Here is a 24,905-nt window from a genome sequence, read left to right as displayed (position 1 = left end):
ACCCATGGAACCACCCCTGCCACCCAATAGGATAGGAGGGGGCTGGTGCTTCCTCAGCCTCTCTGGGTAACAGTGGGTGCTTTCAGCCTACAGGACTGAACTGTTGAGCATTTGTGGTTCTGTTTCCACCCCAAAGGGCAGAAGGGACAGTACTCTCTCAACCTCTCAGGGCAACTGCAGGCATATTTGGCCCACAGAGATCAGATTGTTGGGCACTCCAGAAGGTCTATTCCCACTCCCAGTAGGGGGAGGGTCTGGTGATACATCAGTTTACTTGGTCATTTTGGACCCACACAGCATAGATTGCCAACCAAAACTATAGCTCCATCCCTGCCTAAGGTAGGGGAGCAAGGGGTGTGAAGATTCACCAGTGTCTCTGGGTGACTACAGACAGTCTTGTGCCCAACTGGGATTATCATACATGGCTGCAGCTCTGTCCCTACTCCTGACAGAGGAGAAAAGTGAGAGAATCTTCATCACTTCCTGGTGCAATGTGGGCAGCTCCAGCCTCCATAGCTTATAGCACCAACCACATCCTTGGCTCCTACTACAGAACCAGCAAGGGAGAGAAGATAAGCAATCCCTAAACTAAAGGGAGAAACTGCACCCAGAATAAATACATCTAGCAAGCCAGATGCGGAAACACCAACAAAAAACTACAATCCATACCAAGAAATAGGAAGAGATGGCCCAATTAAAGGAACAAGATAAGCCTGCAGATGACATAAAGGAGTGGAGACAACTAATCTTATATGTTCAAACAAATCTTCTTAATAAATTCAATGAAATGGCTAAGGAGATTAAGGATATTAAGAACATACAGTGAATGGACACAGAGAGCAGACAATGGGGGGTAAGGGGAAGGGGAGAGAAATAAATAAAAAGTAAATCTTAAAAAAAGAAGACATAGGATGAGCACAAAGAAGAATTTGAAAACATATACAGAAAAATAGCAGATCTTATGGGAATGAAAGGTACAATAAATGAAATTTAAAAAACACTGGAGGCATGTAATAGCAGATTTGAGGAAGCAGAAGAATAGATTGGTGTGCTTGAAGAAATGGCCTCTGAAACTGAACAAACAAAATAGCAGATGAAGAAAAGAATGGAAAAAATTGAACAGGGCCTCAGGGAACTAAATGACAGGAAGAAATGTTCAAATATACATGTCATGGGTGTCCCAGAAGGAGAAGAGAAGGGAAAAGGGGCAGAAGGAATATTTGCAGAAATAATGGTGGAAAATTTCCCAACCCTATTGAAGGACATAAATATCCATGTCCAAGAAGCACAATGAACGCCCATCCAAATAGACCAACTCCAAGACACATACTAATCAGAATGCCAAATGCCAGAGACAAAGAGAATTCTGAGAGCAGTAAGAGAAGAGCATAATATATAAGGGATATTCGATAAGATTAAGTGCCGATTTCTCATCAGAAATTATGGAGGCGAGAAGGCAGTGGTATGATATATTTAAGATATTGCAGGAGAAAAACTGCCAGCCAAGGGTTTTATACCCAGCAAGATTATCTTTTAAAAATGAGGGTGAGATTAGAATATTCACAGATAAACAGAAGCTGAGAGAGTTTATAACAAAAAGACCAGCTTTGCAGGAAATACTAAATGGGGTTTTATAGCCTGAAAAGAAAAGACAGGAGAGAGAGGCCTGGAAGAGAGTATAGACATGACAACTGTATCAGTAACAGTAACTAAAAGTGTCAAATATAAAATGACAGATAAAACACAAAGATAAAAATGGATGAAATAAGAACTGCCCTTACAGTAATAACATTGAATGTAAATGGATTAAACTCCCCAATCAAAAGACACAGGCTGGCAGAATGGATAAGAAAATATAAGCCATCTATATGTTGTCTGCAAGAGACTCACCTTAGACCCAAGGATACCAATAAATTTAAAGTGAAAGGTTGGAAAAAGATATTCCACTCATGCAGTAACCAAAAAAAAAAAAAAAAAGCTGTGGTAGCTATACTTATATCAGATGATATAGACTTTAAAAGCAAAACTGTTATTAGAGACAAAGAAGGACATTACATATTAATAAAAGGGATGATTCACCAGGAAGAAATAACAATCATAAATATATATGCACCTAACCAGGATGCCCCAAGATTCATGAGGCAAACACTGGCAAAACTGAAGAGAGAAATAGACAGTGCTACAATAATAGTTGGAGACTTCAATGCACCACTCTCAGCAGTGGATAGAACATCTGGGCGGAAGATCAGTAAAGAAACAGAGAGCTTGAATAATAAGACCAATAAATAAACAGAGCTTGAAGCTTGAATATGATAAATGGACTAAACCTAATAGACATATACAGAACATTACACCCCAAAATAGCAGGATATACATTCTATTTAAGTGCTCATGGATCTTTCTCCAGGATAGACCATATGTTGGGACACAAAGCAGATCTCAATAAATTCAACAAAATCGAAATTATACAAAGAACCTTCTCTGACCATAATGGAGTAAAGCTGGAAATCAACAAGTGGCAAATAAAAGGAAATTTCACATATATATAGAGATTAAACAACACACTCTTAAATAATCAGTGGGTCAAAGAAGAAATTTCAAGAGAAATCAGTAAATATCTTGAGACAAATGACAATGAGAATACAACATATCAGAACCTATGGGATGCTGCAAAGGCAGTGTTGAGAGGAAAATTCATAGCCCTCAATGCTTACATTACAAAAGAAGAGCTAAAATAAATGACCTAACTACACAGGTGGAGGAACTAGAAAAAGAACAGCAAGCTAATCCCAAAGCAAGTAGAAGGAATGAAATAACAAAGATCAAAGCAGAAATAAATGAAATTGAGAACAAAAAACAATAGAGAAAATTAACAAAACTAAAAGTTGGTTCTTCAAGAAGATTAACAAAATTGACAAACCCTTAGCTGGACTGACTAAGGAAAAAAGAGAGAAGATGCAAATAAATGAAATAAAAAATGAAAAGGGGAACCTTACTACTGACCCCACAGAAATAAGAGAGAAATAAGAGAGAGGATGCTATGAACAACTTTATGCTAAAAAACTAGACAATGTAGATGAAATGGAAAATTCCTAAGAATGTACAAACAACCTACACTGACACTAGAAGAAATAGAAGACCTCAAGAAAACCAACCACAAGTAAAGAAATTGAAACAGTCATCAAATAGCTCCCCAAAATGAAAAGCCCAGGACCAGATGGTTTCACAAGTGAGTTCTACTAAGCATTCAAAGAAGATTTAATACTAATCTTACTCAAATTCTTCCAAAAAATTGAACAAGAAGGAACACTACCAAACTCATTCTATGAAGCCAATATCACCCTAATACCCATGCCAGATAAAGATATTACGAAAAAAGAAAATCACAGACCCATTTCTCTAATGAATACAGATGCAAAAATCCTCAATAAAATACTTGCTAATAGAATCCAACAACACATTAAAAGAATTATCCACCATGATCAAGTGGATTTTATACCAGGTAAGCAAGGCTGGTTCAACACAAGAAAATCAATCAGCATAATATACCACATTAATAAATCAAAGAAGAAAAAATCACATGATCTTATCAATTGATGCAGAAAAGGCATTTGCAAAATACAACATCCTTTATTGATAAAAATACTACAAAAAATAGGAATTTAAGGAAACTTCCTCAACATGATAAAGGCCATATATGAAAAACCCACAGCTAACATTGTACTCAGTGGTGAAAGACTAAAAGCTTTCCCATTGAGATCAGGGACAGGACAAGGATGCCCACTGCCACCAATGTTGTTCAATATAGTGCTAGAAGTTCTAGCTAGAGCAATTAGGCAAGAAAAAGAAATAAAAGGCATCCACATTGGAAAGGAAGAATTAAAACTTTCACTGTTTGCAGATGATATGATTGTATATCTAGAAAGTCCTGAAAAATCTACAACAAAGCTGCTAGAGCTAATAAATTATTTCCATAGAGTGTCAGGATACAAGATCAATATGCAAAAATCAGTGATGTTTCTCTACACTAATAATGCACAATCTGAGGAAGAAGGAAAAAATTCCATTTATAATAGCAACTAAAAGAATCAGATATTTAGGAATAAACTTAACCAAGGGTGCAAAGCACTTGTATTCAGAAAACTGTAATGCATTGCTAAAAGAAATTTAAAAAGACCTAAATAATTGGAAGAACATTCCGTGCTCATGGATTGGAAGACTAAATATCATTAAGATGTTGATTCTAGCCAAATTGATATGCAGATTCAATGCAATCCCAATAAAAATTCCACCAGCATTTTTTAAGCAAATGGAAAACAATTATCAAATTTATCTGGAAGGGTAAGAGGCCCCAAATAGCCAGAAACATCTTTTTTTTTTTTTTTTTTAAGATTTATTTTTTTTATTTATTTAATTCCCCTCCCCTCCCCCAGTTGTCTGTTTTCTGTGTCTTTTTGCTGCGTCTTGTTTCTTTGTCCGCTTCTGTTGTCGTCAGCGGCACGGGAAGTGTGGGCGGCGCCATTCCTCGGCAGGCTGCTCCCTCCTTCGCGCTGGGCGGCTCTCCTTACGGGTGCACTCCTTGCGCGTGGGGCTCCCCTACGTGGGGGACACCCCTGTGTAGCAGGGCACTCCTTGCGCGCATCAGCACTGCGCATGGGCCAGCTCCACACGGGTCAAGGAGGCCCGGGACTTGAACCGCGGACCTCCCATGTGGTAGACGGACGCCCTAACCACTGGGCCAAAGTCCGTTTCCCCAGAAACATCTTAAAAAGGAAAAGTGAAGTTGGAGGACTCTCACTTCCAGACTTTAAGTCATATTACCTGGCTACAGTGGTAAAAACAGCATGGTATTGGCATAAAGATAGACAAATAGACCAATGAAACTGAACTGATGGTTCAGAAACAGACCCTCACATCTACGACTAAGTGATTTTTGACAAGCCTGTCAAGCCTCCCAGTTGGGGCAGAACAGTTTATTCAACAAATGGTGTTGGGAGAACTGGATATCCATAGCCAAAAGAAAGAAAGAAGACCCCTACCTCACACCTTATACAAAAATTAACTCAAAATGGATCAAAGGAAGTACAATAAAGTTCCTAGAAGAAAATGTGGGGAAACATCTTCAAGACCTGGTGGTACGTGGTGGATTCTTAAACCTTACACCAAAAGCATGAGTAACAAAAGAAAACATGGATAAATGGGACCTCCTCAAACTTAAACATTTCTGTGATTCAAAGGACTTCATCAAGAAGGTGAAAAGGCAGCCCAGTCGATGGGAGAAAATATTTGGAAACCACTTATCTGATAACGGTTTGATTTCCATTCTATATACAGAGATCATACAACTCAACAATAAAAGAGCAAGCAATCAAATTTAAAAATGGGCAAAAGACTTGACATTTCTCCAAAGAGGAAATACAAATGGCCAAAAAGCACATGAAAAAATGTTCCATATCACTAGCTATTAGGGAAATGCAAATTAAAACAACAATGAAATGTCATCTAACACCACATAGAATGGCCATTATTGAAAAAACAGACAACAATAAGTGCTGGAGAGGATGTGGAGAAATAGGAACACTCCTTCGCTGTTGGTGGAGTGTAAAATGGTGCGGCCTCTGTGGAAGACAGTTTGGTGGTTCCTCAGGAAGCTGAATATAGAACTGCCACATGATCCAGCAATTCCTCCACTAGGAATATATCCAGAAGAACTGAAAACTATGACACGAACAGACATCTGCACACCAATGTTCATTGTGGCATTGTTCACAATTGCCAAAAGATAGAAACGACCCAAGTGTCAATCCACCAATGAATGGATAAACAAAATGTGGTATATATGTATGATGGAATACTATGCTGCAGAAAGAAGAAATGAAATTGGGACATATGTGATAACATGGATGAGTCTTGAAGACATTATACTAAGCGAAGTAAGCCAGACACAAAAGGACAAATACTGCATGGTCACATTAATATGAATTAAATACAAATAGTTAACAAATGGAATTAAAACCTAGGGTATAGGTTATTGGAGATAAGAGGAGGGTTGAGGGAAACGGACTTGGCCCAGTGGTTAGGGTGTCCGTCTACCACATGGGAGGTCCGCGGTTCAAACCCTGGGCCTCCTTGACCCGTGTTGAGCTGGCCCACGCGCAGTGCTGATGCGCGCAAGGAGTGCGGCCCCACGCGCAAGGAGTGCGCCCATAAGGAGAGCCACCCAGCGCGAAAGAAAGTGCAGCCTGCCCAGGAATGGCGCCGCCCACACTTCCCGTGCCGCTGACGACAACAGAAGTGGACAAAGAAACAAGACGCAGCAAATAGACACAGAGAACAGACAACTCGGGGGGGGGGGGGGGGATTAAATAAATAAATAAATCTTTAAAAAAAAAAAAGAGGAGGGTTGAGAAGGACTATGGCTGCATAATATATGTAGAAGTTTTAATTGCCTGTAAAAATGTGGAGATGGATAGAGTTGATAGTACTACATTATAGCGAGTAGCAACAGGTTTATAAATGGGATTGTGACTGAAAAAGGTAGTCTGGGGAAGTAAATGTCAATAGAAAGAAGCTAAAGAATTATCTAGGGACTGAATTAGCACAGTGAACCCAGAGGTGGTTGAGAATTTTGTTATGGGTACAAATGCAAGAAAGTCCTTCTGTGAGCTAGAGCAGATACACATCACTATTGCAGGTTGATGGGAATATGGAGAAACATGGGAGAACTACAATTGGTGTGACCTATAGACTGTGGTTAACAGTAATACTATAATATTCTTGCATCAGTGCAGATAATGAAGGTGCATGGAAAAAGTGTGCCAAATGTATGCTATGGACCATGATTGGTGGTAATAGTGGTAATATTGTCTCATAGTTTATAACAAATGTTCCACCACGGTGTGGAGCTGTATGGGAAATCTACACATCTGTATGGTTGTTTTGCAAGTTCACAATATCTGTAACAAAAATATATTTTAAAAAAATAGTATGGGTTGGAGGAAAAAAACACCAAAAGTAAGATAAGGACTATAGTTGGTAGTAATATTTTGATGATGCTGTTACATAGTTTGTAACAAATGTTTCACAACAATGCAAAGAGTTGGTGGAGGGGTGATGTATGAGACCCATGTGTGATGTTATGTATGTTTATTTTGTAAGTTCGCAATTTTTACCATACACTGACTGTTTATGCGTGTTCATGTATGAATGATATACTTCAATAAAAAATTAAAAATAAAAAAATACATCAAATGGATTAAACAGAATAATAGACACATTGAAGAGAGAATTTATCCAGAATGCAGTAAAGAAATACGAGAATAAATAAAAAATAGGAAAGAGAGGTTAAGATATGTCAAAGATAGAATGAGAAAGCCCACCCTCTGTCTTGATGGAGTTCTGAAAGAAGTGCATAGAGTAGAATCAATGTTTCATGAAATCCCACAACTGGTGAAAAACACAGATAAAGCCACTGACCCAGGAAGCATAACATATCCTATGGATAAATTCTAAGAAATCCATGTCAAGACACATGATGCAGCAGCAAAACATCAAAGACAGAGAGGAGACCTTGAAAATGGTAGAAAGAAAAGATCACCTGGAAGGGGCTATTAGAATGACCCCAGACTTCTCAACAATAGGAGCCAGAACTGTAACATGTTGAGAGAAAATAGCTGTCAACTAAGAATTGCGTACCCAGAAAAAATATTGTTTAAGAACGAGGCAAAATATTTACAGGAAGCAGAACTGAGGGCATTTACCACGAAGAGAACTTTCTAGAAGATAAGCTTCATGAAAGAGGAAAATTATGTCAGCAGGATCGTCTGATATGCGAGGAAAAAAATGGTAACTGTAGCAATAAGCCTACACAAACATTTCTTTCCTGGTTCAAAGACAGAACTGAAACATCCTAAACCATGCTATGTGGGTTCAGAGGCGAAGGACCAGAGCTAGATTTTAGGAGAGGAATTAAGACATCAAGACTTTAGGGTAAATATTTATGGTCAGCTTTGAAAGTAAGAACTAAGAGAACAGAAATAGCGTGCAAGCTTTCCATGCCCATAGAGAGAGAAATAAATAAAATAAATTCATCAGTTTTTAGAATAGGCAAGAATGAGGAAAGATGGAAATTGTCGGGTTAATAAAAAAAACCCAGCTGCATGCTATTTATAAGAGGTAGAACTAAGTGTAAGAACATGGAAAAGTTTAACGTGAGAGTGTGACGTGACCGGCCCTGCTTGAGAACTATCAGGCTGGCTGTGACATGGAGTGTGGGTGGCAGGGACACAAGAGGAGATCAGAGTCATACTTGGGTGGCTTTGCCTAGACTAGAAGCGGGGAGGGCCTGAGCTGAGGCTGTGGTAGTGGCAGTGGCGATGGGCAGGGTCGCATCGGGGAGATGGAAAAGTCTGTTATCCTGAAAACGCAGAACGACCATGCTCCCAAAGCTGGCGGCAGCGCCTGGGCCTCTGATCTCACACGGGGACATGTGAGCACTTGTGCCATCACCGGTGTGGATTCTGAGCTCAGCGTCCTCCCCAGGGCCTCTGGAACGGTGACAGTCCGACCTGTGTCATGCACAGATGACATCGTCACTGCCGTCCTTAGTCTGGGCTTTCTAATCCTGCGCTGTCGGGAGGCGGCTGTCCAATTGTCAGGTTGAAAACCTGCCCCTGGAATTATCATGGAGGCTCAGCGTTCTCAGAGACTAGAGAAACATTTGGGGAGAGAGAAACCCGCGCCCAATGTCTTACAACTCCCAACTCTCATGCTATTGCAATAAAGAGAATTTCTCACACTTGAAGAAGGTGTGGCTGATTTAAAATTCCTGCTCTGCCACGGTCTTCACACCTCACGGTGTGAGGACATGGTCTTATTTTACTAGGCAGGGCAGGTTTATTATTATTTTTCCCCTGATGTGGAGAAAGACACCCAGGAGAGCTGATGGTAAGGTCACTCGATGGTAAGTGGCAAAGCTGAGAATGGAAACGGTGGTCTGGCCTGGGAGCAGGAGCTCTTTCTGCCGTGGGCTGTGAACTTGTTTTGGTAATAAGAGGCAATCAGTGGAAGAGAAACTGGTCAACTCCAGCCTATATTTCCATCTTCCTCCACCCACTAGTCTTCTTTCTTTATTTAAAGAGGTTTGTTTTTTCCACCAAATAAGAAAAATTTTGAGATAAATATAAAACTCTACATTTAGATTTTAACAACAGATTTCTTAAGTTCGAGTTTGAGGAGGCAGTTCCTGAGGGAAAAAAGATCAACATCAAAAAAGAGTAGCTCCTAAAAAGAGAAAATAGAGAAAGAAATCACCAATGAAATAAAGGAATTTTCCCAGAACTAAACAACATGAATTTATATATTGAAAGGACTCTGAGTGCCCATCACTGAAGATGGAAATAGGCTACTGTGGTGGAGCGAATTATATGCCCCAATTTAGACATGCTCTTAGTCTTAATCTGCATTCCTGCTGCTGTGAACCCATTGTAAAGAGGACCTCTGGAAGATGCTGCGGTTTTTTTTTATTACTTCAAAAAAAAATTTTTTTTTTTTGAAGACGCTGTTTTTGGTGAAGCTGTGGCTGAGATGGTTGACGGTGAGTCTCAATCTCGGTCCCTGGAGGCCTTGTGAGGAGCTGGAAGCTGGAAGTCACCAGAACCCAGTACAGCAAACACAAGGAAGGAGAGGACATCATCATGTGACGGAGGCAGAGATGACACCCCAGGGACCCCAAGGACCGACTCAGCCTGCCCCAAAACATTCCAGCCTGCAGGCAGAAAGCAAGCTGGGCCGGTATCTTGGTAGCAGACTTCTGGCCAGTAAATGCATTTGGTGTAAGCCACCCCATTGTCCTGTATTTGTCACTGCAGCCTGGCAAACGAATGCAACTACAGACCCAAAATTATGAAAATTTCTGAATACCGTGAGTAAAGGAAAAATTCTGAGAAGCTTCTAGAAAGGGAAGGGGAGCTCATATTAAAAGATCAGGAGTTGGAATGGATTTGGATTTTTCAACAGCAAGAACTGTTCTGGAAGCAAGAACGTATGGACCATTGCTTCCAATGTTCTGTGCAAAACGATTTCCAACGTAGAGTTTTATATTTGGCTAAAAGCATGGGGCTCAGATAAAGACATTTCAGACAAGCAAGTTCTCAAGCTATCTTTTAAAATGTAATGCAATAAAAACAGTCTCACAGATTATCAGACATAATTTTAAAAATAATTGTGTTTCAGATTTTTTAAAATGACAAGATAAAGAATTTCACCAGAGAATTGGAATCTAAAGAAAGGGTTAAAGGGAATTATAGGCTTGAAGAAGTAAAATAAGTGTAAATACATAGGTAGCTTTAACTGCAGACTACACAAAAAATAAGAGTGGGTTCAACACTAGGAAGACAGATCAATAGAAATACCCATTCTTCAGCACAAAGAGGACAAAAAATGGAAAACCCAGACAAGAGCATGGGAGGTATGTGAAACTGACTCAGACTAATAAAAAATGTAACTAGTTTCAGAAGGAGAAAAAGAAGAGAATTGGACAGAAGCAATATTTTATGAGCTACCAGCCAATAATTTTACAGAACTGTGAAAAAGTTCACAGAGATTCAAATGGTCTGTGAAACTCAGCATAAATACAAAGAAAATCATACCTTGGCTCATCAAAGTGAAAATGCCAAAAATCAACAAAAGCAGGAAAGGTGGGGTGGGGGGATGTCATCTTCAAAGTTGCTACAGTAAGACTGACAGCTGGGTTTTCAACTAAAACAATGGAAATTAGAAGCTAACGGTCTGATACCTGTAAAGTGCTAAATGAAAACCAACTGCAAACCAAGAATATCCTTCACACGTAAAGATGAACTAAAGACATTTTTCTGGAGAAAAAAAAAACCCTGAGAGAATTTGTTCTTATTACTAAAAGAAATACTTGTGTAGGAAGGAAAAAACTATCCCATATGGAAACCTGGAAATGCAGGGGGAAATGAAGAGCAACAGACAGCGTAAATATGTGGGTGAATCCTAATGAATATTGACAATAATAATAATTTCTCGTGGGCTTGGAAGTATAGGTAGAATTAAAATACAGGACAAAAATAGGACAAAAGGCAGGAAGGTGGGAAAGGAGGTAAAGTGTTTAAAGGCCCTTACATTATCCTGGAAGTAGTAAGAGTACTAATTTATGGTAGAGTTTAAGAAGTCAAGGACACGTGTTGTAATTTCTAAGGGTAATCATCAAAAGACAAGTAAAAGCTAACTGGGAGGGAGGGGATGGTAAAAGATGCCTGATTAATTGAATGGAAGACAAGAATGGAGAGAAAAAAAGCCACATAGATCAGGTGAGACAATAAAAAACAAATAGATGACAGCTTGAGACCCAAATATATCCGCAATGACATTAAATACGAACAAAGTAAACACTACAGTTAAAAGGAAAAATTGCCCGCTAAAATAAAAAAACAACTCAGCTCTGTACTCCTTACAATAATATGATTGAAATATAAGGATAAGAAAGATTAAAAGTAATTAGAACAAGGTACATCATAGAAATGGAAATCAAAAGAAGCTGATTTAACTATACTAATAGTAGAAGAATTACTAATATTATAACTAACTTTTTTTGACACAAAAGAATATAATCAGGAGTAACGATTTTAGCATCGTATATATTTTTTAACCTGGAATTTGTAGCTTGAAAAAACCTAAAAGTCCATCATCTTTAATTACTGAAAATGATTGGTACTCTATTACAATTCTTTCAAAAATACATTGTTTTTAGCCTTCAAGGAATCAAAACTGTAAGAAATAAGAAAACATCTTAGTCCCTTGTGATGTGTGCTACTTTGAAATTTGATCAGTAAGACGAATATGTGTTTTGTTTACCTTTTTCCTGAAAATTTCTTTTTTATGTATGATTTATTATATTTCGATGGAAGATGACTTATCATGGCTGATATTGTACATGGTTTTGGAGTGTTCTCCTTCTTCTGAAATGTTGAGGGGACAAAGTGCATTCTCACAAGCTGTGACAAATTCCAAAATAGGACTTTTTCTTTGGCCTAAATGGAATTAAATGACAAAAGGTTAAATATAGTTCTTAAAGGTTATTTGTTAGTGTTAGTACCTCAAACCATCCTACAAAGATCTGAGTTCTGATATACTCATCTCTATTATTCGTTCTTGAATTGTTTAGATTTTTATTAAAATTTTGACTCAGAAAGGATATAAAGTCCTTCCTATAGTTAACTAACCTACACTTTTTTAACCTTGGTATCAACTGAAAATCTATTTCCTATATATTTAGCTATTTAAACATTTTAATAATTGTTTTTTGCATATAAAATTACTCATTTATTATTGCAACATTTTAATTTTGCACTAATAAATATTTATTTTCAGTTTATTAATAGAATTAAAATACATAAAGCATACATGGAGATTCTTACTCCAAAATAACATCTGAAAACATCATGTATATTTGTAAGTGAAAGTTCTAATATTATCAATAATCCGAATGCCATCACATTCATATTACTGACATTTTTGCACTATTTAGGTATGATGTTAACGCTCAAGGTCATATGATAATTGACCAACACAAAGTTATGGATGCTAGAAATGATGCTGGAGTATGTACATTTGGCTCTTTGGTCTTCCTGGGTGGAGGCTTAATAGCAAGGCCAAAACTGAACGTCAGAGCATCACACGCCTCTTCCTAGGAGGTGTTCTACAAAAACAAAGGTGCAGACCCAGGAAAAGGAAAACATGGGATTCAGGAAACAAGGTCCACCTTAACAGAGAGAGAAGAAAATCCACCAAAGGATGACCACTGTGACTAGTCCAGAGCAGAGCAGTTCAAAAGGACCCAGAGCAAGAGCGCCAGGAAGTTGAAAGTGATGGAATATACAATGCGTTTGAATAATTAAGAGATGCCTTAGATGGATAGGTGAGAGCTGGGGTAGAATTAGTGATAGGTACGTGGAAAACTGTCATACGCAGACTCCATGAGCCTCTTCTAGGTATTCTTGCAGCTGGGCCAACCAGCCATACTCCCGGATTTTGTCCCCTCCCACTGCTTTCAATGTTGGGTGAAACTACACCATTGGTTTGGGATAAGGCATCTGAAGTAGGCAGCCCAAGAAGGCACTGCATAATGCAACCTGGAAGTGTGGGGAAATAAAGTCATATGGCAGGTGGAAGCTGGGTGACTCCCAGAAAACCCTGATCTTAAAGTTAATCCACTCCGGTGCATGTAAACCTACTGCAGATGGGACCTTTTGATTAGAGGCAGTTAAGGCAACTTCCTTTTGATTAGGTCACTTGAGTAGGCATGGCCCAGGGTGGGTCTTTTTTTTTCTTTTATTATTATTATTATTTTAAAGATACATAGATCACACAAAATGTTACATTAAAAATCCAGGATGGGTCTTAAACCTCTTACTGGAGTCCTTTATAAACTGAGGAATAAAAAGCTGCAGACACAGAAAAAAAGCTGCAGAGACACTGAGAAGCCTCCAGAAGTTGAAATCCACAAACCCCGGAGAGAGAAAAGCCGCAGACGGCGCAGCCAGCCGCTGAAGGCAGTGAGGCCCGAAGAGAGAGGAGACGAGCGGACACCGCGCGCGTCCTCCCACGGCCGTGGCTCGGGGAGGCAGCATCTCCTCATCATGCCTGGCTGTGGACACTTGCACGGCCTCGGAACTGTTAGCTTTTTAAAAACGTCCATAAAAATCTTCCTTTTAAAGATTCTTTCAATTACATAAATGCTACATTGACAATATACGGGATTCCCATATACGCCCCCATCTCTCCCCCTCTCCCCCATGAACTCCATCTTTCATTAGTGTGGCACATTTGTTACAACTGATGAACGCATATTGAGGCAGTGCTACTAACCGTGGTCTAGAGTTTACCTTAGAGTTTACACTTTGCACCACACAATTTTACAGGTTTTATTTTTTTAAGATTTATTTATTTATCTCCCCCCCCGCCCCCCCCCCCCCCCCCCGCACTGTGGTTGTCTGTTCTCTGTGTCCACTCGCTGTGTGCTCTTCTGTGACTGCTTCTATCCTTATCAGCAGCACCGGGAATCTGTGTCTCTTTTTGTTGCGTCATCTTGCTGTGTCAGCTCTCCGTGTGGGCGGCGCCATTCCTGGGCAGGCTGCACTTTCTTTCGCACTCGGCGGCTCTCCTTACGGGGCGCACTCCTTGCACGTGGGGCTCCCCTACGCGGGGGACACCCCTGCGTGGCAGGGCACTCCTTGCACGCATCAGCACTGCGCATGGCCAGCTCCACACGGGTCAAGGAGGCCCGGGGTTTGAACCGCGGACCTTCCATGTGGTAGACGGACGCCCTAACCACTGGGCCAAGTCTGCTGCCCTACAGGTTTTTTTTTTTTAAAGATTTATTTATTTATTTAATCCCCCTCCCCGCGCACCCCCCCCCCCCCCCGTTGTCTGTTCTCTGTGTCTATTTGCTGTGTCTTGTTTCTTTGTCTGCTTCTGTTGTAGTCAGCGGCACGGGAAGTGTGGGCGGTGCCATTCCTGGGCAGGCTGCACTTTCTTTTGCACTGGGTGGCTCTCCTTATGGGGCGCACTCCTTGCGCGTGGGGCTCCCCTACGCGGGGGACACCCCTGCGTGGCACAGCACTCCTTGCGCGCATCAGCACTGCGCATGGGCCAGCTCCACACGGGTCAAGGAGGCCCGGGGTTTGAACCGCGGTCCTCCCATGTGGTAGATGGACGCCCTAACCACTGGGCCAAGTCCGTTTCCCTGCCCTACAGGTTTTTAAGAAAATGTATAGCGGCCAGTATCTGTCATTGCAGTATCATGCAGAACAGCTCCAATGCCCCCCAAATGCTCCATGTTCCACTTCTTCTTCCCTCTCCCTCTCCTCGGAGCCTCTGGTGACTCCTGCCTGCATATCAATATTCCAAGTTCTTCCATTGCTGGAGTAATAAGTCTACTTTAGTCCCTAGTTGCATCCCCCTTTATGTTTGTTCCCCCCTTATGCCATGAACTATAAGCCTTTAACCTAATACATTCCCATTATAAAAGCCAACACGTTTCTGGTACACTGCGCCCATCAGCTTTTGAGAAACTTAAATACACATGGGATGAATTTTGACAAACAAGGAACCAGAGACAAGAAGGAGCCAGGCAGATAAAGTCTGTCTCCTTCTTCTCTTCCATGGAGAACGCTGAAACTGTTTCTCCTTGTATCCCATCTAGAGATGCCAAATGAACATACCTGCCAGTCAACTTGCTGCGTCTCTTAGTGTCTCTTTGTAAAGAGGTAGCCAAGCCTGTTGACCCATCGCTTTGCATTGCTTCGCCTCTTTCCTTTGTTATTCCCTCGTCCTCACTGACCTGGATTTACATTTACCACATAAAGTAGGATCATTTTAATCTTTGCTTTAGACTCTGGGGGATCCAGGCTAACATTAAAACTAAGGAAATAATTAAACAAGAAAATTGAAAGAAAACTAAACTGAAAGTGGTGAAAGAAAAAGTAATAATAGTATACTATGTGACTGCCTTGAATAGCCTTCATTTATTACATTATAGATACTAAATATAGTACAAAAATTGAGATATAGCTACTCTGGAAGAATGGGATGGGAGAGTAGATATTGGTGTGTGTAGTAGCAGTGGTTAAAGAGAGGTAAATCCTCAGTTTGCATATTGAAAAATCAGACTGAAAAACTGAAAATTGAAAATATATATATTAAGAGAAACAAGAGTTATAAGAACTTATAGAGTTGATGTTGACTCCACCTTTTCAAGTATTACTGAACAAATTGACTCATAAACCACATATATTTATAACTTTAATTTTAAAAGACAATTAAAAATACATTTCAAATGCCAGTTACTGATGAAGGGCAAGAATGTGGTTTTATTGTTGCTACTATAAAATCAAGTTACGGTAGCTGCAGATGCATGTTTAACTTTTAAAGAAACTTCCCATTTTTCAAGGTCCCTTTGGCAACGAGTGAGAATTCCCATTGATTCACTTCATCTCCAACATATATAGTGTTGTCACTCTGTCATTTTAGCATGTAGCATTGTCTATCTTTCTCATCTTAATCCTTCCATCTAGTCGTATCTCATTGTGGTTTAGATTTGCATATTCCTGATGGTTAAGAACACTGAGCACTCTTTCACGGGTTTATTGGCCGTTCGTACATCTTTTATGACCATTTTTCAGCTGGTTTATTATTAAGTTGTAGGAGTTTTTCTGTAGGCTGGATACAAGACCTTCGTCAGTTTCATTTATTGCAAATATTTTCTTCCAGCTTGTGACTTCAGTATTTATTTCCTCAGTGCTGCCTTTGAGCAGAAGTCGTAAAGTTTGCTGAAGTCTAACTCATCAACTTTTTTCCTGTATAGTTCCCATTTTCTGAATCCTCCCTAAGAAGTCTCAAAGGAGTCCTCCCTCCCAGGACCCTCCTCCAGCAAGAGCCGCCTGGGGGCCGGTGGTGGCCCAGCGCTCCTCGGGGCGGGGCGGGAGGGCACGGGCTGGCTTCCCTCCTGCTCAGTGAGCAGACCCTGCCAAGTGCGTGCGGGTAGGAGTCTCCCCCCCGGCGAGGGGCAGAAGCCCGGCCAAGTGATCGCCAGGCATTCGAGCCAGCCCCAGAACAGCAAATATTGATTCAAGAAGCTGCTCAAAGGACCTGACATTTTTACAGTCAACAAATCAAACCGGCCCCTTCCCAGCCCTCCCTTCGTCAAAGGCCCTTTCTCTCCACAGTTGCCAGGGCACCTTCCTATCTCCTGCACCTGGGAAGAGGAGGAAGAGCCAGTGGGAAATGTCCACAGGACCTGGCTGACGTCACCACGTCACCTGGAGAGGGAACTGGGAGCCCCAGGCCCCGGGGGTGGGACCTTGGGACACCAGCCAGTCAACCCCAGAAGTGCCAGAATCCCCTGGGGCGAGCAGCGTCTGGCACCAGAGCCCCCAAAGACAACAGACGCCTGGGGCAGCTTCCGCCTGCAGGCTGGCAGGAGGTTTCAGCACCGGGCTGGTGCCCCACGCGTGGGTGAGGAGCCTGCGGCCCACAAGACAAAGCGCCCTCCACGGCCAGCAGCCAGGGCACGGGGCGGCAGCCCAGGGCTCCTGCTTCCCGGCGCGGGCAGAGCCAGCTCCCACCAAGCTGGAAGTGTCGGGCAGTCAACTGCAGGGCAACCGCCCCTCCCCGGCCCTCCGGCCCTGCTGAGTGCCAGAGCCGGGCCCTCGCGCTCCGGCCTCCACGCTTTTGCACACGCAGCCCCCTGCCCTGGAGCCCTCGTTGTTCCAGCCTCAGCAAACCTTCCTCACTCCTTCCCCACTCTCACCCCCGCCTCCGGGCAGGCACAAGTGACTGCCCCTTCCTCCGCGCTCCCAGAGCACAGGCTTTTAGCGCTTAAGATGATTCACGTTGGACAGATAACTTCTCGGGTGCTTCTCGGCTAAGAGTGCCTGCAAAAACGGGGACCCTGGTTGCTCTATTTCTGTTGCCGAACAAGTGCCCGTCACCTGGCAGGTCCTCCGTCGGTGCTTGTGGAATGGAGTCAAAGGGATCCAAGACACGCGCCTGAGAAACCTGAGGAGGAGATTCAGCCGCACCTGGGGCAGGTGAGGAGGTGACCCCGCGCCCACAGGCCCCGCCCCAGGAAGGACGCCCGCGCAGCCCCAGCGGCCCCCCAGTGCCGCCTTCACTCACCACCCTTTCTTCTGTTCTGCCGCGCGCCATCCAGCTCTGCGTCCTGCCCTGGCTGGGTGCTGGGAAGGCAAAGTGAGGGGCACGAGCCCTGCCCTCTGGCCGCAGCCCCCGGGGCCTGCGGGGTGCCGGGGAGGGGGCCCGAGAGGCGGTTCAGCACCAGGTGGCCTGCGGGCCAGAGGCTGCTGCCTGCCTAGGCGTGTCCTCTGGACTCCACGGGGTACAGGGGAGATCTCAGGACCGAGCCCTGGCAGAACTGCAGAGTGAGCCGCGGACTCATTCCTGCTATTCGCCCAAGACTCTCCACCTTCTACTTCTAGATGTCCTGGTGCCTTACGGTTGGTGGATCCATGGACCTAGGTCGGAGCGGAAGTGGACGGACCACTTCTGAGCTGGACGCACGCCTGGTATGCTTGATCACCCATGCACGTCCCTCAAGCGCTCTCGGATGCCCCGAGTAGGTGGTTCCGCTCCACAAGGTCACTCAGGAACTCAGGCACTGGGGCAGCCCCACCGCCCTCTGCGGGAGACTTCCGTATCTGGGGGCACCCAAGGCAACTGCCCCACTCGTTGCCATTTCTCAGACCATGGAAGAGGGGAAGGGGGAGTGCAGGCTTGCCTTTACGAGGCATTCACATCATGAGCCACATGACATGGCTACACGGAACCAGCCAGAGAACCTTGGGAACGTAATTTCTAGTGGAGCAGCCATGTACAGCTTAAACACAGCAAGTTTTACTAAAATGAAGACAGGAGAATGGCCACGAAGGGCAGTTGTGGCCTTGGACTCCCTCACCTACTGTCCCTCTAAGCAGGTGCCTGACTCTCCTCTGTGGCCTGGCTGCCCACAGCCCATTCCCCAAGCCAGCTGGCTGCCGGGCCTTGTCTTGCCCCCCAGCCCTCCAGCTCTGAATGGCTTTGGGCAAAACACTTCTCTGCTCAGGGCCTCCCTTTCCTCACTTATAGAAGAGGGGTTTTGTACCAGCTGGTCACTGAGCTTCCTTCCAGCACAGGCATTTGATGACTGTGGCTGTGGGCAAGTGAAATAATCTAGGGTCATGCCTGCCATGTGAGCAACAATCAATAAATGTTTGCTATAATTAAAGTGATATGAGTTCTGCTGTTTGGTTCCTCACTAAGAATCTGATGGCTGCGTTCATACTAAGGCCCAACCCAGGGTCAGTAAATATTTGGCATCAATATTGTCTTCATCTTCCCTGCTGTAATAGACATCAGTAATCAATCAAGACATTCTCCCCAAGAACCAAGATACCGCCTCCAGATCCTCCTCAGTGCAGTGCTCTAGCAGCCCTGCCATGCAGTGAAGATGGCAGCTGTTCCTCTGGGAAGTGGTATTAGTGTAGCAGTTTGATATGGCTATGAATTCCAAAAACAGATACTGGACTATGTTTGTAATCTGATCTGTACCTGGGCCTGACTGAGTTGTGATTAGTGCTTTAATTGGGCCACGTCATTAGTATTCACAGATAAAAGGCATGGCAGAGGACAGTTGTGGGTTTCTGATGTTGGAGTTTTGATGTTGGAGTTTGATGCTGAAGTCTCAAGCTGGAGGCCCTGGGAGAGAGACAGAGCCATTTGCCTGATCGTCTACAGCTGACTCTGTGGAGAGAGGCAAAGCCTAGAGAGCCTCATAATCTACAGCTGACCTTGTGGAGGAAATAGAGGAGCTGAGCCCAGAGGAAGCCAGGAAGCCTGAACCCTGGAAGATGTTGGCAGCCATCTTGCTCCAACATGTGGAAATAGACTTTGGTCTTTATGGCCTGGTATCTATAAGTTCCTACCCCAAATAAATACCCTTTCTAAAAACCAACCAATTTCTGGTATTTTGCATACTGATGCAAAATACAAGAAATCTGTTGGCTTTTAGAAAGGGTATTTATTTGGGGTAGAAGCTTACAGTTATAAGGCCCTGAAGAGTCCAACTCAAGGTGCCATAAGAGGTACTTCCTCACCCACGTCTGTTGCCACGTGTTGGAGCAAGATGGCAGGCAAAGTCTGCAAGGGTTCAGCCGTCCTCTTCCTCTTATGGCTCTGTGGGCCCAGCCTCTTCCCATTTCAGCTGTGGGCTGGCACAGGGCTCATCTCTCCCCCGGAGCTTGTTTCTCTTCTGCCTCAGCTGCAGCTGCAGGCCATCAGGCTCATTCACTTCCCGGGGCCTCTACTTTCTCTATCCCTCAGTGTTCTCTGTCTCTATGGAGCCGTCTCTATCCCTCTGTGTTCTCCTTCTCTGTGTATTTACTTCCCAGGGCTCCAGCATCAAAAACTCAAACTCTCTCCTCTGCTGTGTTGTTTTCTCTGTGAGTCCCCATCCACCAAGGGGGCAGGGACTCAATGTCCTACTGACGTGGCCCATTCACAGCCTTGACCATAATGTCATCAAGTAAAAGTGAAACCTCTGAATCTAATACAATCTAGTACGCCTAGAGGAACAGACCAGCTTACAAACACTATCCAGTACCTATTTTTGGAACTCATAAACAGTATCAAACTGCCACCCTAGCCGTCCCGATTCGATGCAGGCATGTGCTTGGAGCAACCGACGCACACCGCCACGGTGGTTCTTGTTACCCTGTGTTGTCAGTTTCTTTTTCACCTGTCCCTGCCATAACTAGACTGTGAGCTCCTTGGGGTAGGAACAGCGGCCAGGCTCTCCAAACCCTAGGCCGGTGCCTGGCTTGTGGTAGGTGCTCAGAAGAAGAATTTAGATCCCGAGGCTGGCGAGTGGGGGAGATGTGGGCAGAGGGCAGTGGTCTCCCAGGGGACCCTGCTCCCCACTTCCGAAAGCTGCCGCAGGAGGCGGTGGGAGGGTCTTTCCAGCTGGACCCCTCCGCGGGGGTCGGGGCACTGGCACACACGGGAGGGACCTGGGCAGCAAGCATGCACCTGCCCTTGCAGGGGCTCTTCTACCTCTACCTCAGCCCCCAGGCCACAGGGCAGCTCCCAGCTTAGCAACTAATGGGCCTGGGGGCGCTCGGACACCTGCCTTCCGCTCCAGCAGGCCCGTGCTCAGCTCCTCCTTGGCAACGCAACGGAAGATGGAGCGGCTGCCATCTGCCTGGCAGCCCTGGAGAAAGGAGGGGCACGCTCACTGCTGGGGCTCCAGGAAAGAGGGGACAGCGGCCCAGCTGTCCTCAGGGGACCCCGCTGAGCCGCACGGGGGGCTCACGGACACATCGAGCCGTGGCAGCACAAGACTCAGATTTCAAGGGCTCCGGCTCGCGGCCAGCAGTGTCTTCTGGTTACTCATCAGTGAAGAACGGTCACCTGAGGTGGGCGGAGGGGGACGAGTCGGTCACCTGAGGGGCCACACACGCGCCCCAGGCCTGCCAGAGCCCCGAGGCGCCAGAACCAGGCTGCAGCCGGGAGGCCACCTGACGGGGAGTGCACCTGGGCCGTGCCCTGGCGACGCAGCCACGTTCTAGCCGAGGAGCCTGAGCCTCGGGAAGGCGGAGGGGCCTTCCCGAGGCCACAGAGCGGGGAAACCGCAACGCTGGGGCCTGCAGGCTGTCGCCCTGCCCACGGGCCTCGGCAGCAGGGTCCGCCCCTTGGATTGATCTCGGAGCCTCGTCTCCATCCTGCCGCTGGCGCAGGGACCCTGTTGGGGAATGATAGCTAATATGTAAAAATATTAAAATGGTTCTGTCCGTGATCTCAGGGGATTCGAACCCCACTCCTGGACCAGGTGGGGGGGTTAATCCAGGTCCCCCCAGGACCTCAGGGCTGGAAGTGGAGTCAGACCAACGCTGGTCACGCAGGAAGAACAGCGTGGGACGCGGCATCTCCACTCTATAATAATAATAAAAACCTTCGCCTACTCCCCAGGGAGGGACTATGCTGAGCCTGCTGGTGGGCTTTCCCTCCACCACCCCTCCCAGGTCAGCCTCCAGCCTCTCCCGGGGTCGGCCAGAGCTGTCTGTGCCTCGAGGAGGACCGCGGCTGCCAGCGCAGGCGGGCACAGGGGCACACAGCACCCCGAAAATGCTGACGCCCACAGACCCTTAAAGCTCCTTCCAGGGGCGGTAGTTGTTGGAGCCATCACTTCTGATTTATGAAACAAGTGTTGAAAGGAAAAAAGGGTTTCGCCGACCAAAATTTGACCCCACTGACTCATTCCTTGAGAACCTGTGTCGTGCTGCAGGCTGTTTTGCGTAGAAGGCTACTGTTTATCCGTGGGTGGTGGTGGGGAAAGAGAGTGGGCGAGAGTCAGTCTGCCCTCGAGGGGCTGGGGTTGCCCTGCCTTGCAGGATGGGGGTAAAGTCGAGGCGGGGTGTGGGGAAGGTCCAGGGGAGTCCAGGGCACTTCTAGGACTTGGGGCTTCCAGGAGAGAAGAGGGGGTCACTGCAGGGGCCGCCACCCAGCTTCTGCCCAACACCCTGAGGCGCCCGCGCCGGGGCCGCCCATGGAGCGACCCTCTGTGGCATGCCTGTGCGTGGCTCCCGGGTGGCCTGTCCTGGGCTGCCGAGGGGGTGGCCTCCTCACCCAGGCTTGGCTCAGTCCCTCTGACCCCGTGCTGCAGCACCTCTTCCCTGACACGCACACACACATGCACACACGGGGCCCGGGGCAGCCCGGGAGCCACGCCTAGGCGGAAGTGGAAAGGGCCAGCCCAGAACTCCCCTCCTAGCCCAGACGCAGGTGAGACCCCCACCCAGGCAGGGTGGTCCAGCCTCCACCCGGGTGCTGCCCTGTGCTGGGCCCATGGCACCCTTGCAGCCCCGGGACCTGGCCCTACGGGACCCCCGTTTACAGACAGGATGCTGGTGCTCAGAGCAGTCGCCCTCCTCTGCCCAGAGGCACGTACTAGTGTGCCAGGGCCGGGGTGCAACCCATCCCGTGTGTGTGAAACCGGAGCCCTGCACTGCTGCTCAGAAATCAGCCCATCCAACGTGCCGCTGACCCGGAGCTGAGGCAGAGGAAATTCTTCAAGGACAGAGCTGGGATCCCAAAGTTCCTGTCCAGCTGGAGAGCGGGGTGACCCAAGGAGACGTTGAACAGGCAGCGAGCTGACACCTGAGCCAGGGTGCGGCTCGGGGGTGGCAGAACCGGGGCCAGCCCGCGCAGGGTGTGAGGGCACAACGGGGCGCATGGGAAAGCCTTGGCAAACTACTGGTTTCCCCAAGCGCCATCTTCTCATTTGTAAAATGGGTTCACGGTTGTTCTCTGCCTGGTTGTTGCAGGGATTAGCGTTCAATTACATACACAAGAAAGGGTCACTGTAAATGTAATATTCAGGGGAAAGTGAATCGAGAGAGAGATGGTTGATTTGAAATAGTTGAAAATCAGTCAACATGAAAAGGAATCAAGCTTGTCCCATATGGAACTAGAACCCAGGAATGATTACAAGTAACCGGCAAGCAGGTTTTTGTTGGGCTGAAAGAAGCAATTTCTGGCAGGCAGAGCTGTGTGCAAAGGCTGCGCTGGGTCAGACACAGGGCAGCCCCCCGCTGGGGGGTGGGAAGGGGGCATGGCTTGACAGCTGCCCTACAGGGGGCAGGTTGGAGGATCAAATTTAATGCTGGACCCAAGGATCTGACCGCTCCTTCTCTTGAGGAACTCAGCATAAGCTGGTTTAGAAAGGAAATTAATTTTAACATTCTTTTTTCAATTTGTCTTCAAATCCATGAGAACATCCTTTACATAAAGCTATATCCTCATCTTTTTTTTTTTTTTTTAATATATCCTCATCTGTACTTACTCCTCAGAAGAGATTACTAGAAGTGGCAGTCCTGGATCAAAGGGTATCCCAATTATTTTTTTTAAGGAGGTACCGGGGATTGAACCCAGGACCTCGTACATGGGAAGCAGGCGCTCAGCCGCTGAGCTACACCTGCTCCCCAATGAGAGGTTGCTCTTTCCGTGTGTTTGTTTTTTTTTTAGGAGGGACTGGGATTGAACCTGGGACCTCATCCCTGGGAAGCAGGCGCTCAACCGTTGAGCTACACCTGCTCCCTGCAACAGCACTTTTAAGACGTGCGCTACGTATCACTGAGTGGCTTTCCAGAGAGAGTGCACCTGTTAGAAACCCACCTGAAGTGGCTGAAAGCCCCTCTTTCCCACGTGTCCAGACGGGCTGCCATCTGCAGGCTGGATGAGGTTCCTGGGGCAGCTGCAGCAAGGGGGCACACGCTGGGTGGCCTGAGACCACAGAGACGTGTCCTCTCGTAGCTCTGGAGCCCAGAAGACAGAAGCCCGGGGCGCAGGGCCACGCCCCTCCAGGGGCTCTGGGGAGAACCCTGCGCTAGTCCCGGCCGTGGCCCGTGTGCCATGGCCCATGCTCTGTGGCCCCCTCGCCGTGGCCACACGGTGCCCACCGCTGCCTTCATCGCCAGGCTGCCTCCCGCTGGGCCCGCCTGCGTCTGATCTCCCCCGGCCCCCCTTGCCCACGTGACAGCGCGGAGGGCCCACCTGGACGAACTCCTTCTTGACCTCTCTAACGGAGCCGCGTGTTCTGCCATCTAAGGTGATGTTCAGAGGTTGGGGCGCGCTTTCCCTACCTGCCACAGTGGGGGAGAACCTGCAGCCCACTGGGGAGACTCGGCCTGAAGGGTCAAGGGCAAGCTCTGGGGGCAAGCGCCCCCTGACTCTGTGGCCTGGGCAAGCTCCTCGGCCTCGGTTTCCTCATCTGTAGTTGCCCTATCTTCAAAGAACTGTCGTGAGAATTAAATAAAATAATACAGGGAAGCAGATGTAGCCCGGTGGCCGAGCACCTGCTTCCCATGTACGAGGTCCCGGGCTTGATCCCCAGTGCCCCCTAAAAGTAAAACCAAACAGACAGAGGGAGCTCAGTGGCTGAGAGCCTCCTTCCCCTACTCAAGGTCTTGCTTTCATTCCCCGGTATCTCCTAAAAAAATAATCTAAGTTATGTGCAACGTGGTAAGTGCTTAACTGTTTGCATTTGTTTGGCTAATAGTAAATTTGAATATCTTTTTCTATATGTACTTTCTTCTCATGCAAATATTGTGTTGATGCTTTTTGCCGACTTTTATTTTTATTGATGGGCAGGTCTTTTTCTTACTGATCTTTTAATAATTCTTATCTGTTAATGATATTAATACTGGGTCCGCTAATTTTTGATCCTAGATACATATTAGAATCACCTGGAAACTTTAAAAAATTAAATCAGAAGTTCTGCCTGTGAGCTTGATTTTTAAAGCTCCTCGGGCTGTTCTCACATGTTGAAATCCAGT

At 45.9% G+C, this 24,905-nt stretch overlaps 1 protein-coding gene across 1 annotated transcript in view; it reads left to right on the top strand.

The window, feature by feature from the left end:
* MAN1A2 (mannosidase alpha class 1A member 2) overlaps window positions 1-18,806 on the top strand; it is a 254,045-nt gene extending 235,239 nt beyond the window's left edge. Inside the window, exons 13-14 of the mRNA XM_071217182.1 lie at window positions 17,521-17,612; window positions 18,018-18,806. Coding sequence (XP_071073283.1) covers window positions 17,521-17,575 — 55 coding nt within the window. The 3' untranslated portion in view covers window positions 17,576-17,612; window positions 18,018-18,806. The remainder of the gene's footprint in view (window positions 1-17,520; window positions 17,613-18,017) is intronic.
* The last annotated feature ends 6,099 nt before the right edge of the window (window positions 18,807-24,905 follow it).

The sequence above is a fragment of the Dasypus novemcinctus genome, chromosome 9, assembly GCF_030445035.2.
Source record: "Dasypus novemcinctus isolate mDasNov1 chromosome 9, mDasNov1.1.hap2, whole genome shotgun sequence".
NCBI classification, from domain to species: Eukaryota; Metazoa; Chordata; class Mammalia; order Cingulata; family Dasypodidae; genus Dasypus; species Dasypus novemcinctus.
The sequence above is the reverse complement of the archived record's forward strand: the minus strand, read 5'-3'. Positions and strand labels throughout refer to the sequence as shown.